A 20,467-nucleotide genomic window follows, 5' to 3' on the forward strand; every position below is an offset into this window, starting at 1 on the left:
GAACTCGCCTGCCTTCAGTCGCCTTCACTCGCCTGACGCCCTAATGGGACTCGTGGTCCCAGGGTGCACCGTATTGCCTTTGACGCGGTTTGAGTGTCCAATTGTTCACAGCTGCTGCTGCTGGGGGAGGCGCTGTTATCGCGCTTAAAGCGCCGCCTTCCCCCACGCAGCGCGGGGCCCTCTCATTCTCACCTGGTGACCTGTGACTCCTTTCTGTGGACCTGCTGTCATGCTGCGGGGAGAGAACTCGCCTTCACTCGCCTGACGCCCTGGTGGGACTCGTGGTCCCAGGGTGCACCTTATTGCCTTTGACACTGTTTGAGTGCCCAATTGTTCACAGCTGCTGCTGCTGAGAGAGGCTCTGTCATCGTGCTTAAAGCGCGGCCTTCCCCCACGCAACGCGGGACACACGCAGGCGGCGCTGGGAGAAGCCCGGGACAAGGGCGGGGCTGTCTAAGGCCGTCGTAGGCTGGCGGAGGCTGGGCTGGGCCACCCCCCTAACGAGTTATTGACAAAGTGAGACTTTTATTCATCGCTTCTTGTTAGCTATATGTATTTCTATTTGGTTATAGGTAACTAGCAGTCAATATTACCCCCTAGATATTCTGATAAGATAAAGCCTTTAAACGCTCAGGGAAATGGCGCTACGATCAGGGAAGGGGAGGAAGGCAGCGGTAGGTCCTATTGGGAGGACCATCACGGGGACCCTGGAACAATTTATAACTAGAGCTGCAGTAGTCTTAGAGCACGAAATAGCCCTTACTGAAAGGCGATTGTCACTAGAACCTTTGTATTCTAAGCGGTCCTCGTTGGGCACTATCATATTAGCAAAAACACCAGAACCGCTAAGTACCCAGATATCTACAGGTGATAGCCTGCTGGAAGTGAGTGTTGGGTCTGCTGGGCCCATTGCTTGTGCCTGGTTAATACCACAAAGGAAAGCACCTTATCAGGAGAAAATGGCCCGCTGAATGGAATTTTTCTAATGTTCCAACTGACTTGCAACCAAAAAACAAGCATTTACAATGCAATGGTCTCGGCATTATTAAAGGTAGAGCTATTGGCATTGCTCATGACATTTTTTTTCATTTTTTTTTTAAAAACATAAATAAATGGTATTGTCATTTACAATGGCAATAGGTGAGCATTAAAGAGTAGTAGAGAGTATTCGCGGACACAGAGCCACACACACACACACACACACACACACACACACACAGACAGAGCCACGCACACACACCCACACACAGACAGAGCCACGGACACACACACACACACACTGACAGAGCCACGTACGCACACACACAGCACACACAGAGCCACGCACACACACTAAAGTTGAGGTGGTGCTTAGTGATGTTGAAGTGGTGTTGAGTGATGCTATTGTAGTGCATAGTGAGGCTATGGTGGTAGTGAGGCATGGTGAGGTGGTGGTGTTGTGGTTGGCGCTGAGTTCTGTTTAACTGGTGTTTTGAGGAGATGCTTGCTTGATTCTGGAGGTGATGTTGCGCTGAGCTTCACTGTTTTTCAGACAGGGGATGACATCCGTCATAATTCAGATGACTTGAGTTTATGATTCATTTGTACTTATAATTATATGCTAAACCATATGTACTCCAACAACTAGCATGACCTATTGGGGCCTACCCTTTGCCTAATACAGTCTATTTGATTTTCCCTCTTACAAGATAATTACCTATATAAATGTCATGAGCCACGAGTACATGACACGGATTGCTTTCAGTGACTTGTACCTCTCAACTCACTGGAGGGTGCTACATGGGCAGAAATATATTAATTTACACGTATCATACAGGCCAGTGCTGGGAGGGGCCCCGTGATGAAGCATGCCACCTGACAAATGGGTGAGGGACTTCCATCCACAGTATAGGAGTACCTATGGCTCCTAACTCATACAAAATATTACTCTTGACAAACAGCAATTTTCAGTGCATATTATATGCGTTGGGAGGACGTATACCCATTGCCTTTCCCTCCCCACTCTTTTGTGATCATACTGTCAATATTACCATCAACTACTTTTTAGGTTTGACTTGTAATGGTGCTAACGCCATTTATGGCAAAACTACTGAGATATATATATACACTCACACATCTAAACATAATGGGAGAAAAAGGTGAACCCCCTTTCTGTCAGTGGTTACTCATTCTATAATATCGAACAGCATATAAAAGAGCAGACAGATGGATCAGCTCCCTCGTCCGTCACGGTCTATTGCAAAACGTTCAGGGCCAGCCAGCAGGATTTGATATCTGACTTGTGAACCACAATCAGTGACTCCATTGTGCCTGTTAACTTGGGACTCCAAGAGACACAGCAACACTGTACACGTTTCTCTGCTGCTCGCACTTTGTTTTAAATACCTAAGTTTGCTGCAGTTGAAATCCAGTCAAGTAAGCAGGAGCACTAGAAGGATCACTAGATATTTTATTATTTCTCCCATTGGAGCTCTCCAGTCATCATTATACTATCTGTGCATACTCTATTGCGCGGTGTTTCCTGGTGCAGGCTCCTTCAACTATCTCCTAAAGCATACTCTATCGAGCAACCATTCCTATCCATAGAACCTCTTGGGCTGGAACAAGCGAGTAGTTATTAGGCCAGAAGGTGTCGCACAAGCACAAAAAGCTTCAAAATGTTAGAGAATTTTAGCAGGGTGTAATGCTTACGGAGGCATTACTAGTTGTTCAAATCATCAAACAAGAACCCAAAGCGTGATTTAATAGACGTATTTAGCTCTGGTTGACAGTGCAGGTCTATTTGGTCTAAAGAATATGATCACAACACTTGTACAATCACAACGGCACTAACCACCATACAAACATCGCATTGCTTTCCCAAAAATCTTACTATGATACATTTCTTAATACCTACAAACAGCAACCTATGCTTCAACATCCAAATCTGTAAATGGCTGCAAAACACGCCCTCACAAGGAAGTGCCAAGTAAACCACGCCCTCGTTTCCCAAAACACACTGTACAATGAACTACACAGCCGCTCAACTAAGGGAGTTAAAATCATGCCGACGTGATGCTCACCAATAGCAACATCGACAAAGAAAACACCTCTTCGACAAAATGTACATAATCCGAGGGCGTTATCCCACTGAGCTATTCAGATAGCTGTTCTTTCTGCCTACGAGTGACAGGGTGGGCCACCAACAGAGCCCGCGCCCCCGTCTGACCCCGATCACTGCATGTGCGAACCCGCCACATCTCTGCCTACTGATAACACACGACCAGATGAGCCGGGGTCCTGCGCGCGCCACAGCCTCGGATTTACCTCCGGGGACAATATTACCTCGACCTAAAAAGGGGGAAAAAGGCTTTGCATGGGGAGGGAAGCCTAGCAGGGAAGCGATTAAGAGGCTCGGGTGTTTGTCCCCAGCATTTACAGACAGGCACTACAGTGCTCAAGCGCTATAAAAGAAATAGAAGAAAAGAGAGGGGCTTACATTTTTGGAGTATGTGCGAGGTAAAGCGCTCCGACACCCTGCCTTGGGGTGACTCGTGGCACTACTCAGCCCAATGCAGGGCATCAGCGCTTTACATCGCACCTACACATTCAACATTGGCGATAAATCCTGTGTGTACATCAAAATAAAAGAGGTGTTCGATAAGACCCTGGGGGTTAGAAGGTGTAGGAGCGCCTTCTGGGGATGTCACGCGCCTGCTGCCCCCTTGGGGAGACCCCACCTTTATTAGGACGTGTGCTCTGGGGTTAAGAGGACAAGTTGCACCTTTCCTTCCCCACCCCCACTCCTAGTTCAGTTAAACCAGTGCGTTCTGGAACTTTTAGTCTTCTCACTGTTCCGGACACGTTAAAGCCAGGGTTGTAAGCGGAAGGCTCCCTCTGGCAGGGACTATGGAGGGCGGGAATCCTGTCGAGCGGACCGACTCACCTGTGATCCTGGCCAAGCCCGAGGACCTGTGCGGTTCAGAGTCTGCAGCCTCCCGGGTCGGTCTCATCTGAGACGGCTGCAGTCAGACCGGAGCGTGAGCACCCCAGCCCCCCCTTCCCCCCCATATCACTGCTGTTGCCGCTCCTGGCTTATGAGCGCGAAGGATGCTGGAAACTGTAGTTCTAAACCTCCACCCCCTTTAAAGTACGTGTTGGCGGGGCCCAGACAGCAAGGGTCTCATGCGTGTCGGGGGCTCAAAAGAAAGAGGCGCCTCGAAGGGGGCCGGCATGAATGAAGTGCACTTGTGCCGTACGCTGGTGTGAGGGGGGGGGGCAGGGAGGGCGCTGTTCCCGTGTTTACAGATTGTAGCGCCTGGGGATGGTAGTGCTGGGAATACCCCTCGAGGAGCTATGCAGGGAAGGATGGCGCTGACGCACGAGGCTTCAGTGCGGGGGAGGGCTTCAGTGCGGGGGGGGAGGGTTCGGTCGGGGTGAGGGCTGGGCTTCAGACCAGCACCCAGAGCACGCTGAGAGGCCTCAAGGAGCTGGAGTTTTGAATAAAACTGCAAAAACAAAACGGCGGTGCAACGATTTTCGGATTCGGGGCGGGAGCAGCGAACAGCGGGAGGGGGCGGGAACGAGGACAGCGGGAGCATGCAACCTACCTCATCTTCAATACACAGCAAAATGGCGGCCGGCGCTTCTGAAAATTTTCGGATTCGGGGCGTGGTTTTGCGCCCTGAGTGACGGACGACGTCACAGGGCTAAAGAATGCAAAAAATCACGCCCCCGAATCCGAAAAAGACGGAGCTTCTTTCGAGGGACGGCTCTCTCCTCCAATGGCTGGCCTCCGTTTAGGAAGCCAGCCAATGGAGGGAGAGCCAAAAAGAGGGAGGGACTAATAGTCCCACTAAGTAACATTAATTCTCGGACTTCCGATCTGCCTTCGGCAGACCGGATATTACCTCGACCTAATCAGACAACAGGACCGGCACTGACTGGAAAAAGGAAGAGAGGTGGAGGAATGCAAAAGGGCAGATGCACGAAAGTAATTAAAACAGCTAATAAAGGGGGGAACACAACTACATCTACTCAATCATCATTAAATAGTGCCCCTCAACGAGTGCCCACTAAGGCCCCAAACATCTCTACGCCACAGCCACCAAAGCGACTCTCTTTAACATCACAAATACCAGAAGGCTTCATGGAACAAGTTGAGCAGTTAATGAAGTCACTAATGCTACCTTTATTAGAAAGATTAAAAATAATAAATGAGAACCTGGGGAAGCTAGAACGGGTTGCCACAAGTAACTCGCATACATTGGAAAATCTTGTCTCCAGCATGCAGAATTCCGGCGATGCATCACAAATTAGTACAGCTAGCGAGACTAACATTACTTCCTCAAATATAGCCCCTTTAGCACCAAACATAGAGGATGGGCTACAAAAAGCAAATTGCAACGAGACTAGGAAAGAGGTAGAAAGGGCAAAGATAACCAGTCGGGAAGGAGCATAAAAAACTAGGGGGGTAGTTGGAAAGGATTTCGTAGCACCTGAACGGGTTGGGGAATTAACAAATTCAGACAAGGGAACTAGATGTGCTGATAACATATCAGTTATTGACCTACCCCCACAATCAACCCGGCTGGTGCTAATTTTGGGTAATGTGCCATCTCTCCCAGACGGTACAAAGGAGGACTATGGTCAACTCAAAATTAAGGTAACCCATTGGTTGTCCCGCAATACTGCTGAAGGCCCAACCGCTATGCATAATGTTATTATGGTTCGTCGTGTTTCCTGGGTGGGAAGCTCCATGAAATCAAGAAAGGGGGATTGTATTGTGGTAAACTTTAATAACCCACTGCCCGTAGAGAGAATATTTAAGGAGGTCAGCTCTGGCCCAGCTTACAGGGGTCAAGGTATTGAGATACTGCCTTTGGGTTTCTTCTATGGGGGGAGAACCATAGGCAGAATAATTTAAATTTCGAGCAATACACCTGGCTGCATAAGCCTATTGAAAAATGTAGGACTGGTATCTTTAACCCATGGGCAGAAAAAGCTACTACATGGGATGATTACCATCACTCTCCATTTCCCCAGGGGCAAAATAGATTTGCAGTTCTTTCAGGACTGAATGACTGTGATTGACTAAATGAAAATACAGTCTGTTCAGATTATTTAGCCTATAGGCCTGTACCCACTGATACTGTCTCTAAGGACGTAGGGATCCCTAAAGAAACACTGACAGTAATGCCAACCATGGAAGTACTAGCACATGGGTTAACTTTTATATACGCCACCACAACTCTGCTAATCACCAAAGGGGCCGATAATGAGTAACTCTCCATATTTTACAGACCCCGAGCAATTGATGCAATACTGACTGACCCCTTGAGCGTCAGATGTAGAATCAGGAATCCGTGGCAGTGAAACGGCTGTTGCTGCCTAGTAAAACTCCCTTACTCCCCGCAACTATGAAATGCGGGTAAGCTCCCTAACTGCAATCACTGTGCTTGAGTTTAGTTGATGAGCCAGCACTGACAGCCCTTCTTTCTACATTGATGAACAATCGCACACCACAAGTTGGTTGCCCCCCCCACACATCCCTGTCCTGAGGAAGACTCGCAGGCCAAGGACACAACTGTCGTACATGCCACAAGTCGAGTCGAAATTTCGACAGACATATACCCTTCACTTGGACCCTACCAACATTTATCCTTGACGTGCTTCACATGATAACAATCTGTGATTGTAAAAATGATGTAAATAGACCATGTAAAATATTTTGGGCCAGGATACTAAGGTTGATATGCTGAATCAATCCTACCTTCAACACATCTAATTCCTTTTCACTATACCTTGGAATTTTTTCCACCCACTATCTTTCGAGCACTCTCTCCTCTTCACATTCCCCTTGGAGCAACCTTTTACAAATTTATTATTATTGTGTGTTTTTTGAAAGTAAGGTGAATAATTTTGCTATTTAACGGAATAAACAAAGAATTGTCCGTGCATATTTTGGCTGTCGCACATCTTCTTTACTTATTGTTACCTGTAGGATTTGTTGTCCACTAAAGGAGCGTAATGAATAATTTGCTCTAAAATAGAAAGTTATGTCATTTAATTTACTTTAATCAAGGATTGGTTTGAGGACCATTGTTTTGACTATATCGAACTGCACCCAGGTAAACAAACTAGATTGGGTTACTCCCTTACTTGTAATGGTTCATCATCTAAAGGCTGTTGTATGTGCAGGGCTGGCACTGCTGTGCCTGGCCTGGGTCAGTCTTTCTGTGTAGATTGTATCTTGATTATTTTATTTTGCTCTGTTTGAACATGAGAAGAGGGAGACATCAGACACCTGATTTACCCCACTTCTGAAATCTAAATGCGGCCTGGATCTCTGAATTTTGTCATACCTTCTGGACAATTATAATTAGGGCTCCCAGTTTTATGGTATTTATTTTTGGGACATTTCCGTCTGCATTTATCCATATTTATTTTTTGACAACTTTATCTGTATTTATCCATATTTATTATGGAGTTTGTGAAAAAAATAAAGCTGAAACAGGTATATTTCCACATGTATTTAACCAATAAATATGCAGTCATGCTTGAATGCCTGCCAGGTTTAAGTGATATGAACACCCGCAGAAGATAAATCAATGCACTTTCATGAAAATATGCATATTTCATTATCTGACTTGTGCACATCTACTGCTGTTTAAGCCTCTTTCCTACAATTCCTTTCTTTTTTAACCCTGTTACCTTTTGAACCACATAGTTTCCGTTGTTATCCACATTTAAAAATAAATTCAGACAGGAAAATAAATGTTTTTCTGTCTGTATTTATCCGTAAAAATCAGTAAAAACTGCAAACAGGGAGCCTTAACCCCTTCCGTGCTTCTGTCGGCCAACGGCCGTCACTCACACTACCTTCGTAGTGCTGTGCACATCCGTTGGCAGACGCGGCCCCGCCCACTCCGCTAAACCGCCACACCGCGGCAGAATTCCCGCTGCGGTTAAGCGGTTAATTATAATTCATCCACAATCCTGGGCATGTTTCTCTTTCTCTGATTTGAATTGCTCGTTCAAAGCTACGAAAATGAAGCCCACGCAGGAATAGTGTCTGTGTTCCAGTCAACAAGAGGGAGGAAAAGATGGAACTGAAAGAAACAAACTATGGAGTGTGATAGACATAGAAATAGATAGTGAACATATGAGAAAACAAGCAAATATGAATGTAAGACAAGGGAAAGTGTATTAGAAGAGTGAGAACTAAGGAGAGCAACGAAGAGAAATACAGTGAGAGAGAGTGACCATGGATGTGTTCCTGTGGCCTAGTATCTCATATTTAGGGATTATACAGCCCAGTAAATTGCAGGCCTTTCGTGGCACTTTTTTATGTGACCCAATAACAGGTGAACAGAGTGTTATGTTCAGAGTGATCTACGGTCAGGGGTTCTGTGACATGTTGACTAATAGACAAGCAGAGGCACTATAGTGCTTGCGGTCCTTGTAAAGTGCAACCACAGAACATCTTTACATATTCTCACATACATTTTGCCATAATCCTAACACCAAGAAATGGTATGACTACACCGTTCTTTCTTGTACAGTTGATTGCCTTATTTTGTGTCACAAGTACCTGAGATACATATTTTGATAATAAGTGTAGACCCTGTCCCTGGTTCCAAGATGCTTAAGTTTTTGGCTGGCATGTAAAGTCGGATGGTCGATATTTTTGCTGAGGCACTATTTCAAATGGGCATAATTCCTCTTGTTGCACTTTTGTTGTGTCTAGAAGTGATGTGTAGTTGATTTACATATGAAAAACAAAGAATACTCCAGACTTTCATATGATTGTTTTTGTTCCAGAAGAGTGATATGTGCAGTGTCTATGATTGAAGTATGGGTCACTTTTCTGAACTGTCAGTCTAAACAGTATCTAAATCTAACACGTTTTAAGTCCATATTATTGGGAAAATGTGCTATAAAATGCACACTTTAGACAAGTGAAAACTATGGTGGATGGGAAAAGGAGGTTTCCAAAAGTGGGTTTCCCTTCCTCTAGACTTACTTTGAAGCAATACCTGGTTCACTAGCATAGTTGCACATCATATCACTCAGTTGTGCTCACGGCCAAGAAAACTGTGCATGCAAACATTTCGCTGCTGCACAAGAGAAAGAATAATTAGAGGGATCATTGATTATTGGTACTAAATTCCGTGATGGAATGAAGCATTACCATAACATGTGATTCCAATCTTGAAATGAGACAACATTGATCTGATATAAACTGACACCCCCATATTTGGTTATGTGCCATATTGTACATCAAGGGGGTGTACTGTGAATTTTAGGGTCATGACCCTTCTGGATCAAATGTAATGTAACCAAAGATATTTCCACCAGCCTTATGTATATTTGTGAATTATTGCGTACTATTAAGTAGAGTGTGTGAGTAATAAATGTGCTTTTACCTATCTAAAGGAAAACAAAGACTGGACAATTATTTATTGAGAGTTATTATTACGTACCGCCGTTTACTAGCCCACATGACCGCCCTTAAGTAGGCATTGGCCTGCTCTGCTTCGCTACCCTGGGAGAGTCAAGTGCTGCGATGGGGTGTTTGATTCCCAGTGGAGAATACATGTGGCCACACACCTAATGGCCCGTTTCCTCACAGTCCGGAATTACCCACTTGTATTTCAATGCATTCCAAGTGGAACTACTACTACTACTTTTCTTGAATAACCCAGATTGCCAGCCCCTGCAGCACTTCTTAAACAGTTTGATTTCCTTATTGTCTTTGCATCAGGTTTAGAGAGCCTCCAGGGCTGTCCATGTTTCTCGCTACCCTTGTGTCCATGACTTACCACAACAGAGACTTCTTGGAAAACTGGTGAATACCGTGGGACTTTGGAAAAAGTTTCTGCAGTGGTTCTTTTGATTCCTCACTCCTGATTCCCATTGGATATTGAAACTGAATGCAGTTGGGAACATTCCAATGTTTCCATACAACATGATGCACTGCCCTCATTGATCAGTTTCATTTTATGTTCTTACTGTTGGTGTGACATTTCCTTTAGCAGTATTTACCAAGAAACCAGGTCTGTGACTGAATGTTAATCAAAAACATGAAAACCTGATTCTAGTGGATGTACAGCCATTTTTCACAAAAGGCACTTTTTTTACAAAATTGGAAATCTGCTGATAGGGTGCTGTGAAAGGCTGGTGTGTCTGAGTCAGATACCCAGCCCCTAACGCCACTGGAGTATCACTTTTTCTGATGCTCTGGTGGCATTACATCATTTCCAATAGTTACAAGGTGGCAGTAAGCCACTTAACGTAGCTAAATGCCACCTTGTAAATATGCCCCTTTCCGCCGCAGTCTGCTGTGGCAAAGGGCAGACAATGGGTGTTGTTGTGGGTGTTCTACCAAAACACCCATTGCTTTTTGACGCGGCCCCCGATTTGCAAGGCTGGGGAGCGCTAAAAACGAAGGCTATGTAATACCTGATCTTAGGATGGCAATGCGAGGAAACATTATTAATTTCTCCACATTTTTTGCTCTTTCTATGTGTACTGCATTTTGCAGCACACATAGAAATAGCAAAATCCCCATGAATTATTGATTATGCACGGGAAGGTGTCCTTTCTCAACAATAATCCCTGCAGAGCAGGCACCCTTGCAACACGGCGGCAGGGTACCTGTGCTAAGCAGCTTTTTTAGCACCAGCGCTAGGGGAAACGCAGGGGTGTGCCATATTTGTGTAAATACGGCGCATCCCTGAGTTTTGAAAATATAGGCACATGGCATTGCCAAATTCGGCCTAACACCGCTCTCTGGCATTTTCTTGTAAATAAACCCCCAAGTTACAAACCAGCCTACCACTCGCTCCAGCAGTCTTTCAGAAGCTGGCTGATGTCTAGATGTTCTAATAGCCAATTTCCCTATTTGTCATGTCTGGAAATCAACTCTGCTGACCTTGGCTCACTTGTTTCAGGACTTTTCCCGGCCTCGAGTTCCCTGAAGGAGCTGGAAGTGACAGTCCTTGATGCCAACCAATGCAGTTGCCAATTTGAGGAGGGTGATAGACCAAACAATGAGACGGCAAAGAGAATGATTTGCGCCGGCAACCACCCAGGAGGAGACTCTGCTTGTCTTGTAAGTATTTTTGAAAGATGAAGGGCTATCAAAGAGGGAGGCTAGTGATAGAGACAGATAGCAGGTAATAGAGTGCCCTTGGGTGGCCAGTGGCTAGAGCGTGGCACAGACTGCAAGACAAAACAACGAGAACCACACGTTATGTAAGACTCAGACCGCATTGAGGAGGGATGATTGGGAAGAAGACATGTATAGAAAAAGAGCAGCGAACAATAAGGCAGACAGAGGGAGCCAACAGGACCAGGTAAAGAAAGCATTGGAGAAGGAAGCTGCAATTTAGGATGAATTTCCTAGTCTTACTATTTTCCTACCTCTTCCATATACACTTTCCCAACTCTTCCTGTTCATGCCAACTGTATTCTTCTACCTCAGTATCTTTTACAGATTCTTCTCATTCAGATTCTTCCCCAGTTCCCATCATTCTTTGCCTATTCCCTATTTTCCTTTTCTGTACCTTTTACACATTCTCCTCTTGCAAATCTTTCCTGATTTCCATTAATCTTTATATACTCCCTGTTCTGTTCACTATGCATTCCTCATTCTTTGTATAATCCTTTACATTCCTATTCTATACTGTTTTCATTTTTCTCTGTATCATTTTATTCTCTTTTGCCATTTCCCTGCATTCGTTAATAGACACTGTTCCCCATTTGATGTGTAATCCTTTTTATTGAAATGATGTCTAGTCCTCATTTTCCTATTTAATATTTATTACCATTTTGTGTTTATTTTCCCATTATTCACTTCCAAGCCTATTTCATAATCCTGCCATTCATGCCATTTCATTCCTCACGCTTCCTATACCATTCTATATTTCATTTTACCCTTCAAGTCTATTTCCAGTACCATTCATTTGTTGTACATATCTAGGGGCATATTACCAAGCAAAAGCGATAATTATCGCTATTGCTTGGTTAGCGTGAAAAATTTACCGCTGAGCTGCGGCGATTTGTACCGCAAATAAACCTTGGTATTATTAAGGTTTATCGCAAATGCGATAAAAATCACCGCAATGCATGAATATCGCTGAAAAGTCATCGATATTCATGCATTACCGAGCTAATGCTCTTAGCCATGTTATCCACCTCCCATTGGATAACATGGCTAAGAACTGCTCAGGGCAGGTGTTAGCTTTTGGAGATATTCGCGCTTAGCGCAAATATCTCCAAAAGTTGGTAATAGGAGATAGCGATGTTAGCGACTGTTTTCAGTCGCTAACATCTTGGCACGCCCACTTTGCATGTCATTAGTGATAAATATCACTGACATGCTAAGTGGGGCCCAAGATGATCGCTATCTCCTACTAGCTGTCGCTAACTGGTGTTAGCGGCAGCTAGGTAATTGGGAGATAATTTTATCTCCGCTTTCTTGGCTTTTAAAGCCAAAAAAGCGGAGATAAACCCCCTTGATAATATGCCCCCTAGTTCCTATATGACCCATTCGGGTCTATTTCCCTTTCAGCAAATTCCTTCTTTTTTTATGATTCCAATATTGTCATTAATTGCTCTCAATAAGCGTTAAATATTCCATCAAGTACCCCATTTCATGACATCCTTTGTTGTTCTGCTTACAAAGGACCAGATTTATCAAGGTGTTGGTCGCCCTTGCAGCACGCAAGAGGGCGCAAGGGCTGCGCAAAACCTAAGGGAGATTTATCTAGACATACCAGGTCACCTTGCGTGTTCCTTCAGGACTTGATAAATCTAGAGTAGCACAATGCAGCTCAAATCACTGCCTGGCATTACTCTACCCAAGGAGGTGTTCCATGGGTGTTCCCATGCATCCAACCATGGATTTCTGCGCATTCCCAATTTACCATTACTTGTAGACCTGGGAATGCGTCAAAATGCTGCGCCTCCCCATGTGAGGCGTAACAAGGAGAAATATGTTTATTTCTCCTCATTGTTTCCTCTTTGTATGTGTGCTGCATTGTCTTTGCCCTAAAACAATCCTGCCTACAATGCAGGCACACTTGCACCATGGGGCAAGGTTTCCTGTGTTGGAGCTGGGCAGTAGATTGTGCGCCAGAGAAAAGGAAGGCACCGTATATAATGGTAAATACAGCATATTCCTGCCCTCTTCTTTTCATGCAGAGCAGCACAGCAAGGTGGCTTGCTGTGTTGCGTGAATTGTTGATAAATTTGGCCCTTGGTGTCTATTCTCTGTTCTTTTCACTCTGTGTTTAACCCCATCAGTACCACCAGGTCTGCAGTGCCACATCTTATGGCTGACCTTCTGTCACTGATTATTTCCCCCCAAATGGATTGAACCATTAAGACAGGAGCTACTTCAGGGCAGAAATCATCACAAAGGGTGGATGACTGCTGATGTGGCAGGTAGACCATGTTTGTGGCGGGAGAGGTGGCCTCCCAGTTGCCCAGCCTTAAGACCGACCAAATGTCCCCATTTCTTTAATTCAGTGCCTTGTTCCCAAATTCCCCATTCCTCCCATGACATGTCAGACATGTCTGTTCAACATTATTTGCATGACATTTAGGTTTGCAGTTCTTTGTTGTTTCCCTATTGTCTCCATGTGATACTGAATGTAACTTCCACTGTCTCCTGCCCTTAGGAGGATCCAAGTATGCCGTTGGTTTGCCAAGAAAAATCTGGGTCCTGGCTCCTTGCTGGATTTGCCAGCTCTGATGCACGCTGCACAGAACCATCCTGTCCTGGAATTTTCACTGGAGTGGCACCTTTTGAATCCTGGATCCGAAAAACGGTGGCTCCAGAAGCCCAGTTTGTTAACATCACAGATGGTTTTCTAAGTGTGAGCACGACTGGGGGAACACTAGCTCCCAGCAAACCTGTCCAGGAAGACAGCACTACAACGACTACAGGCACTGAGAGCACCGCAGCTCGTGAGTCATCCCAGACCAACAGCACAACTGTGCGGTCCCAAAGCATCAACACAACTGAAGGACTGCAAACCATCAACACCAGCACAAAGGAAGGGTCACTAAATGACAAGATAACTTATCCCACATGGGATCCTGTCAAGAGTACTGTAACTTTGAGAAGTGACTTAATGAGCAGAACAACAGCTGAAAAGATCTATAGTATGAACCTAGTGAATGCACAACCCAACCCAACCTCCCCTTCTGCAGCCCCTCAGGGAGTGCAGTCCATCTCCTTGTGCTGGATTTTAGGGATGTTGTATCTGATCACTATTACATGTTGAGGGAGGTTGACACAGCAACCAATGTTACATACCCCTTTTCTCCTCTGCTCTTGGTGAAGGTTCATAAATCTGAGGTATTTTTAAAACATTGACTCTGACATCATCTATTGATCTGCACAGTGTCTTTCAATGGAACTTACAGGTAAATTATGGAGTCCAATATCCTCTTTATGCTCAGAAATGGCTGTGAAAGGAGACATACTGTTCAATAAAAGAGCGTGCCATTATCTACATTCATCTAGATATCTACAGAGGATGATGAAATGAGATTATTGATGGATAAGGGAGTTGTCTGTTTATTCCCAAAAGCTCATGAAATTAGTTGCTTTAATTGAACTTGGAGTATCACCTTAGATAGGAATCTTCGGAGAGTCATGAAATGAAGCATATTAAATTCCTTTATGTATGAGTAGCTGCTCTTATATGTATTGATTAGGATCTGAAGTGTAAGTAGCTCCTCATTGTCATGAAACAAAACATGTTGGCAAAGCACCAAGTCTGTCAACAAAGGTTTATACAAAGAGGGTCACAAAATCAAATACATTGATGGAATATATATTTTGATGTTTTTTTTAGAGAATCAATACATTAAATGCACCATTTGAGGGTGGAGTAAACTCCCTTTATGCACCTTCAGAATGTCATGAGATGGAACTTTTACTGACAATAGAAATAGATGCTATCACAGAGGATTATGAAATAAGGCACATAGAGAGCATGGAGTCTGATGTCCTGTGGCTGTCAGTGTATCAGGAAGGCAATACATTTATGGAGTTTGTTGTCTCTTTGGGTATGTGTGTTTCCAACAGTTTGTATATGATGCACAATGGCACACTGAACAATAGCTGCTTACAGGAAGCAGTTAACAAGCAGACTGTTTACAAGGAAAGTGCTCCTTTAAGAGATGATTTCTCCAGTTTTTTTCAGGATTGTAGGTGGGTCTCAGCATTTCTGGTGCTAGTGGGGATGTTGTTTACGATTAATCCTGGGCAAAGCACTATGCTACGCTCGCGAAGTTGCGCTGCTTTGCGGTCATTTTTTGCTTGCTCGCGGTCCTCAACGTCAAGTTGGCGACCACAAGCAAGCAAAATTACATCCTGGCGAGACTTTTTCCTCGTTCGCGATCAACAACATCAAGTTGCCGTTGTGAGCATAGAAAATAAACCTCCTGGCGAGATTCTCAACACGGGGAGGGCAGGTTTCTCATTGCGAGTGGTCGAGTATGCTCGCGACCGCTCGCGATGAGAAACTACCAGTCCACGTTGAGGAAGCTGCCGCTCAAGTAGAAATCTACTTGGACAGCAGAAAACGACTGCTTGCACTGTGCAAGATGCAGTTTGCAATGATTGCACAGTGTGGACAAGCATCCGGCACTGTGCAATCAGTGCGAACAGCATTTTGCACAGTGCACTACTACACAGTTTGCGTAGTGCGAAGTGCACTTCGCTTAGCGCTACTTAGCCCACCCTTATTTATGATCCTGGGATCATGGTTGAAGAAGACCAGCTTTCTGGCTAGCGGTGTGGCATTGTCCACCTAATATGGTTTGTGTTCGGCCAGGTAAGTCACGGTGTCCTTTCTGATGGCCTTGTAAATGATAATAATGCAGCTTGGTTTCAAGAGGAGACAGACCTGGCAGAGAAGAAAGTGAATATATATTACTGGCGGTTGCCAGTAGGTAGTTATAGTTAGGACCTAGTTCCCATAGGAAAAGTGCTTTCTGTTTCGCTAATCACTTTGGCACCATTTGATGAATATCCACCAAATTTTCAAAACTAGTTTGCCACTCAATTCAGATGCTGTCCGGAAAGTTTTGGGGTGTTCCATCATGCTAGGGCAGAGAAAAAGTGGGGTGGGGGGTGTCCCAAAACATATTTTCCCCATGCAATTTCCCGTAGGGATTTTAGACATGGCTACAGCTCGAACTGCCTGAATGGAATTGTGCCAGATTTGGCAGAAAACTAGATCTTAGTCCAGAAAGAGTGATTTTTTTGTAATTCTGTTCAGTAATTTTGGAGTTATTAAAGAAAAAAAAGGTTTATGTTTGTACATCAAGAGATGTGGATCCACTGGGGAGCCATGCGTTGACAGCAATGCCGTGAGTGGCTGACCATAATCTGAGAGAGGAGTTGTGGTCGCTTTTTTGTCAATCATGACACAGTTCCCTGGGGTGGTGGGGGGAGGGAGAAGTAAAGTTTTCCAAACATTTATTTTTATTAAGTACCTAATATCCTCACACTAAACACAGGCCCAGCTAATGCATTTCATCCCTTATAGTGACTTCATCAGGGCAATTTGATTTATCCTCCTTCTCAAAATTCTTCTTTTCCATTCAATTCTTTGGCGTGTGGGTCCTAGTCCTATGTGATCAATCGAGAACTAGGATGCACACGCTGAAAGGCTGCTCAGAAGGAGCCCAGACATTTAAACGTGCAATGAATGGTAAAGAAGAATTTGGAAATTGCCCTGATAAAGTCCCTATAAGGGATGAAACACGTCCGGAAATTAATTGAAAAACGAAATATGGAACGTAATTGAAAACAAAAGAGTGATTACAGATACATGCAATTCGAATTTGAAAGTTCAATGTGAACAAGGAGATAGGTTGCCTTCCTAATATTTTGAAAACATCATTGATAATACCATTGCAACAATTGTAGTGAAATTATTGGTGAGAGAACTGTGCATGGCGGGGGTGTGAGTTATAGTTACTTTAGGGCACCAGTTATAGTTACTTGGGTAACTATACATTCCACATTTCTATGGTTTTGTGTGTGTGTAAATTCTGAAGCTATCTATAACGTTTATGTAACCTTTCCTTTTCTTAGTGGATTTCTAAATTGTTTTAATGCTATATCCTAACTATAATGTCCCTGTAACCTTTGTTTATTTCAGTGAATATGTATATATATATATATATATATATATATGTGTTTTTTTCACCAAAAAAAACAAAAGTTATAGTGATATGTTAGGTCCGGTAAAAATATCTTCTGTTGCATTTAAAAAAAAAAGAATCTGAAATTCAATAAAAAAACAAAATGTACTCCCTTGCCATGGACACTGTTGTTGTCAATTATGTCAGTTCACTTATTATCCGTAATGTTATCAGTGATGCCATGAGTGCTGTAACATGTGAGGTCACAAGAAGGGCATGGCGAGGGGGCGAGTGGTACTTACTTGAAATAACTATAATGAATTTCAGTAGTTTTTTTGTCTAAAATGTTAAATGTAAGCTGACATTTCACTTAACTAGAACGTCACTTTAACCTTTTTTTTCCAGTGAATTTCTAGGCGTTTCTTTTTCAAAGTAATATTTTATCACTGTACGTAAGTCCACCCTCTTGGCGCACAAGGCCAGGCCCTGCAACCAACCCCCAGTGGGCAGCCAACCTCCCACCACGCCTATTCGTAGCAACCTACTGCAGACACTTATGCCCACCCCCTGTTTAAAGATTGAGGGGGGAGATTGACCAAATCTCCACGCAACTCAGTGCAGCCTCCTGCAAGACTGAGCTGCGTTGCGCAACAGGGAAGGAGCAGGAGAGTGCCATATTTTTAAAGATATGGCTCTCTCCTCGCCTTTACCTTGCGCCGGTGCTGATTACAGCTGCTGTGCACCACAAACTCCCTGAGCGCCGTAGTGCTAGGGTGTGTGTGAGTCTAGCATAGGCTTTGAACAGGAAGGATACACTGCCTGTACAAAATACTATGCCTAGACACGAGGTAAAGCTTTTCACACTTTGTATGCATGCTGCACACATGTAAAGTTGGAAAAGGAAGGAGAAATTAAATAGTTTCTCCTTCCTTGCGCCTAGTTTAAAAGGGCCCAGTTTTCTAACGCTAAACCCAATCTACTGTATTTAGTAAATTGGGTTTAGCATGCGAAACCTTGGGTGGTTGCATGGGAACGCCATGCACCACTGTTGGCACGCCCCCATGGCGCAAAGTAATGCGAAGCAACGGTATGTTACGTTATTTCCAGCGCTAAACAAGTTTAGCGCTATAGCGCTGGAAAGTAAATTAGGAAAAAATATGTTGTGCTATTTTTTGTCACTTTTGTGATGCAAAAATGGCGCAAAATCTTAGTAAATCCTCCACAAAATTCCAATTCCAGCACATGGGAGTCCAAGTGATTGCGCTGGCTCTTGCTGGATCATGGAAATGTAGCCCCATGGGGTCCCACTGAGACCCCACAAAAGGTCTATGGGGTTCAGGATGCCTGAAGGAGTGTGGCTCAATGGTTAGAGCGGCAGACCCTGATGCAGAGTTCTGGCCCGGGACCAGGGTTCAATTCCCGCCTCGGCGGGTCTTGGGCTCAATTTCCTCGGACCTGATAATTCTCGCCTCGGTGCCTATTCTAATCATGGGTCCCACGCTGCAACTCTGGGCAATAGCTTGCTTAACCTCCACACCGGCCCCAACAGCGCTAGGATGCCTGGCTTCACCCTGGGGGTGCCCAGGAGTGGACACTTCACAGGGAAAGCCAGGAGGGGTTCCACAGCGGTATGAGTAATAGCACCAGGAAACCGCTTGGTGACAGTGCTCTCTACAAATACATTTACATTTACATTTACATTTACCCTACCCCCATACACCGTATTTTTTCTAAATTTAAGAACACAGTGATCGAGTCCTGAAATGGGCTGCAACATTTCTCTTCACGTTTCAGGCAGCCAATCAGAGCGCAGGCTCCCAAGGGACTCGCAAGAGCATTTTTCACCTTTGAGAGCAAGATGGCCGTCAGAGAAAAAAGGCCTCTCGACCATTTGGATCACTCTACTTTTTAATTTGTCACAACTTAAAAGACTCTCACAAACCAACTGCCCAGGTATACAAATATTTTGAACCTTAATTTCTGAAAAACAGCGGAACGGATTTATACTAAATCACAAAAAGCACAATTTCTGGGTAATTATCTAGGTTTCTGCCAAATTTTGGGTAATTCCATTCAGTCATTTTGGCCCTGTTCAAACATCCCTATGAAAATTGCATGGTGAAATTTAGTTTTGGAACCCCTCTTTTTTCTTGGACCCCACTTGACAGATCATTCCAAAACTTTAAAGGAAGGAGCTGAGGTGGATGAATTTTTCTTTTGAAAAGGTTCATTAAGATTTGTCAAACGGTGCCAGTTATTAGCAAACAAATCTTTTATTCCATATGGTAACTAGGTCCTAACTATAACTGCCACGGTCTAGTATATATATGCCCTAACCCTGCCCTGCAGAAATGATAATCACACACATTTATAGAGTGCACTACTTACCCACTAGGGTCTCAAGGCGCTGGGGGGAAGGGGGGGGGGGGGGGTGCTGCTACTGCTCGAAGAGCCAGGTCTTGAGTTGCTTCCTGAAGGAGAGATGGTCCTGGGTCAGCCGTAGGTGGTAGGGAGGGAGTTCCATGTCTTGGCCGCCAGGTAGGAGAAAGATCTTCCTCCGGTGGTGGTTCTGCGAATCCCTGGGACGGTGGTGAGGGCAAAGCTGGCGGATCGGAGTTGCCGGGTGGGTGTGTAGAACGTGAGGCGGTTGTTGAGGTATTTGGGGCCCATGTCGTGGAGAGCCTTGTGTGCATGGGTGAGGAGCCTGAACGTGATCCTCTTGCTGATGGGGAGCCAGTGCAGGTCTCTTAGGTGGGCAGAGATGTGGCTGTGACGGGGGATGTCGAGGATGAGTCGTGCAGAAGCGTTCTGTATGCGTTGGAGTCGTTTCTGTAGTTTGGCTGTGGTTCCAGCGTAGAGGACGTTCCCATAGTCCAGTAGGCTGGTGACGAGGGCCTGGGTGACCGTCTTTCTGGTTTCGGTGGGGATCCACCGGAAGATATTTCGGAGCATGCGCAGGGTGTTGAAACATGATGACGAGACGGCGTTGACTTGCTTGGTCATTGTGAGGGAGGAGTCCAGGATGAACCCCAGGTTGCGTGCGTGGTCCGTGGGAATGGGGGCGGTGCCCAGTGCAGGGGGCCACCAGGAGTCATCCCAGGCGGAGGGGGATGGTCCGAGGATGAGGACTTCCGTCTTGTCCGAGTTCACCTTCAGACGGCTGAGCTTCATCCATTCCGCAACATCTCTCATTCCTTCCTAGAGGCTGGCTCTGGCGGTGGCGGGGTCGTTGGTGAGGGAGAGGATCAGCTGGGTGTAGTCAGCGTAGATGATGTTTAGGTTGTGTTGGCATGCGATGGCTGCGAGGGGGCTC

At 44.9% G+C, this 20,467-nt stretch overlaps 1 protein-coding gene across 1 annotated transcript in view; it reads left to right on the plus strand.

Moving 5' to 3' along the window:
- The window catches only part of LOC147703677 (serine protease 53-like), a 187,351-nt gene extending 170,021 nt beyond the window's left edge, over positions 1-17,330 (plus strand). Inside the window, exons 13-14 of the mRNA XM_086932035.1 lie at positions 10,935-11,095; positions 13,668-17,330. Of these exons, the coding sequence (XP_086788161.1) occupies positions 10,935-11,095; positions 13,668-14,276 (770 nt within the window). The 3' untranslated portion in view covers positions 14,277-17,330. The remainder of the gene's footprint in view (positions 1-10,934; positions 11,096-13,667) is intronic.
- Positions 17,331-20,467: the final 3,137 nt, after the last annotated feature.

Source organism: Lissotriton vulgaris, chromosome 7 (assembly GCF_964263255.1).
Source record: "Lissotriton vulgaris chromosome 7, aLisVul1.2, whole genome shotgun sequence".
Lineage (NCBI taxonomy): Eukaryota > Metazoa > Chordata > Amphibia > Caudata > Salamandridae > Lissotriton > Lissotriton vulgaris.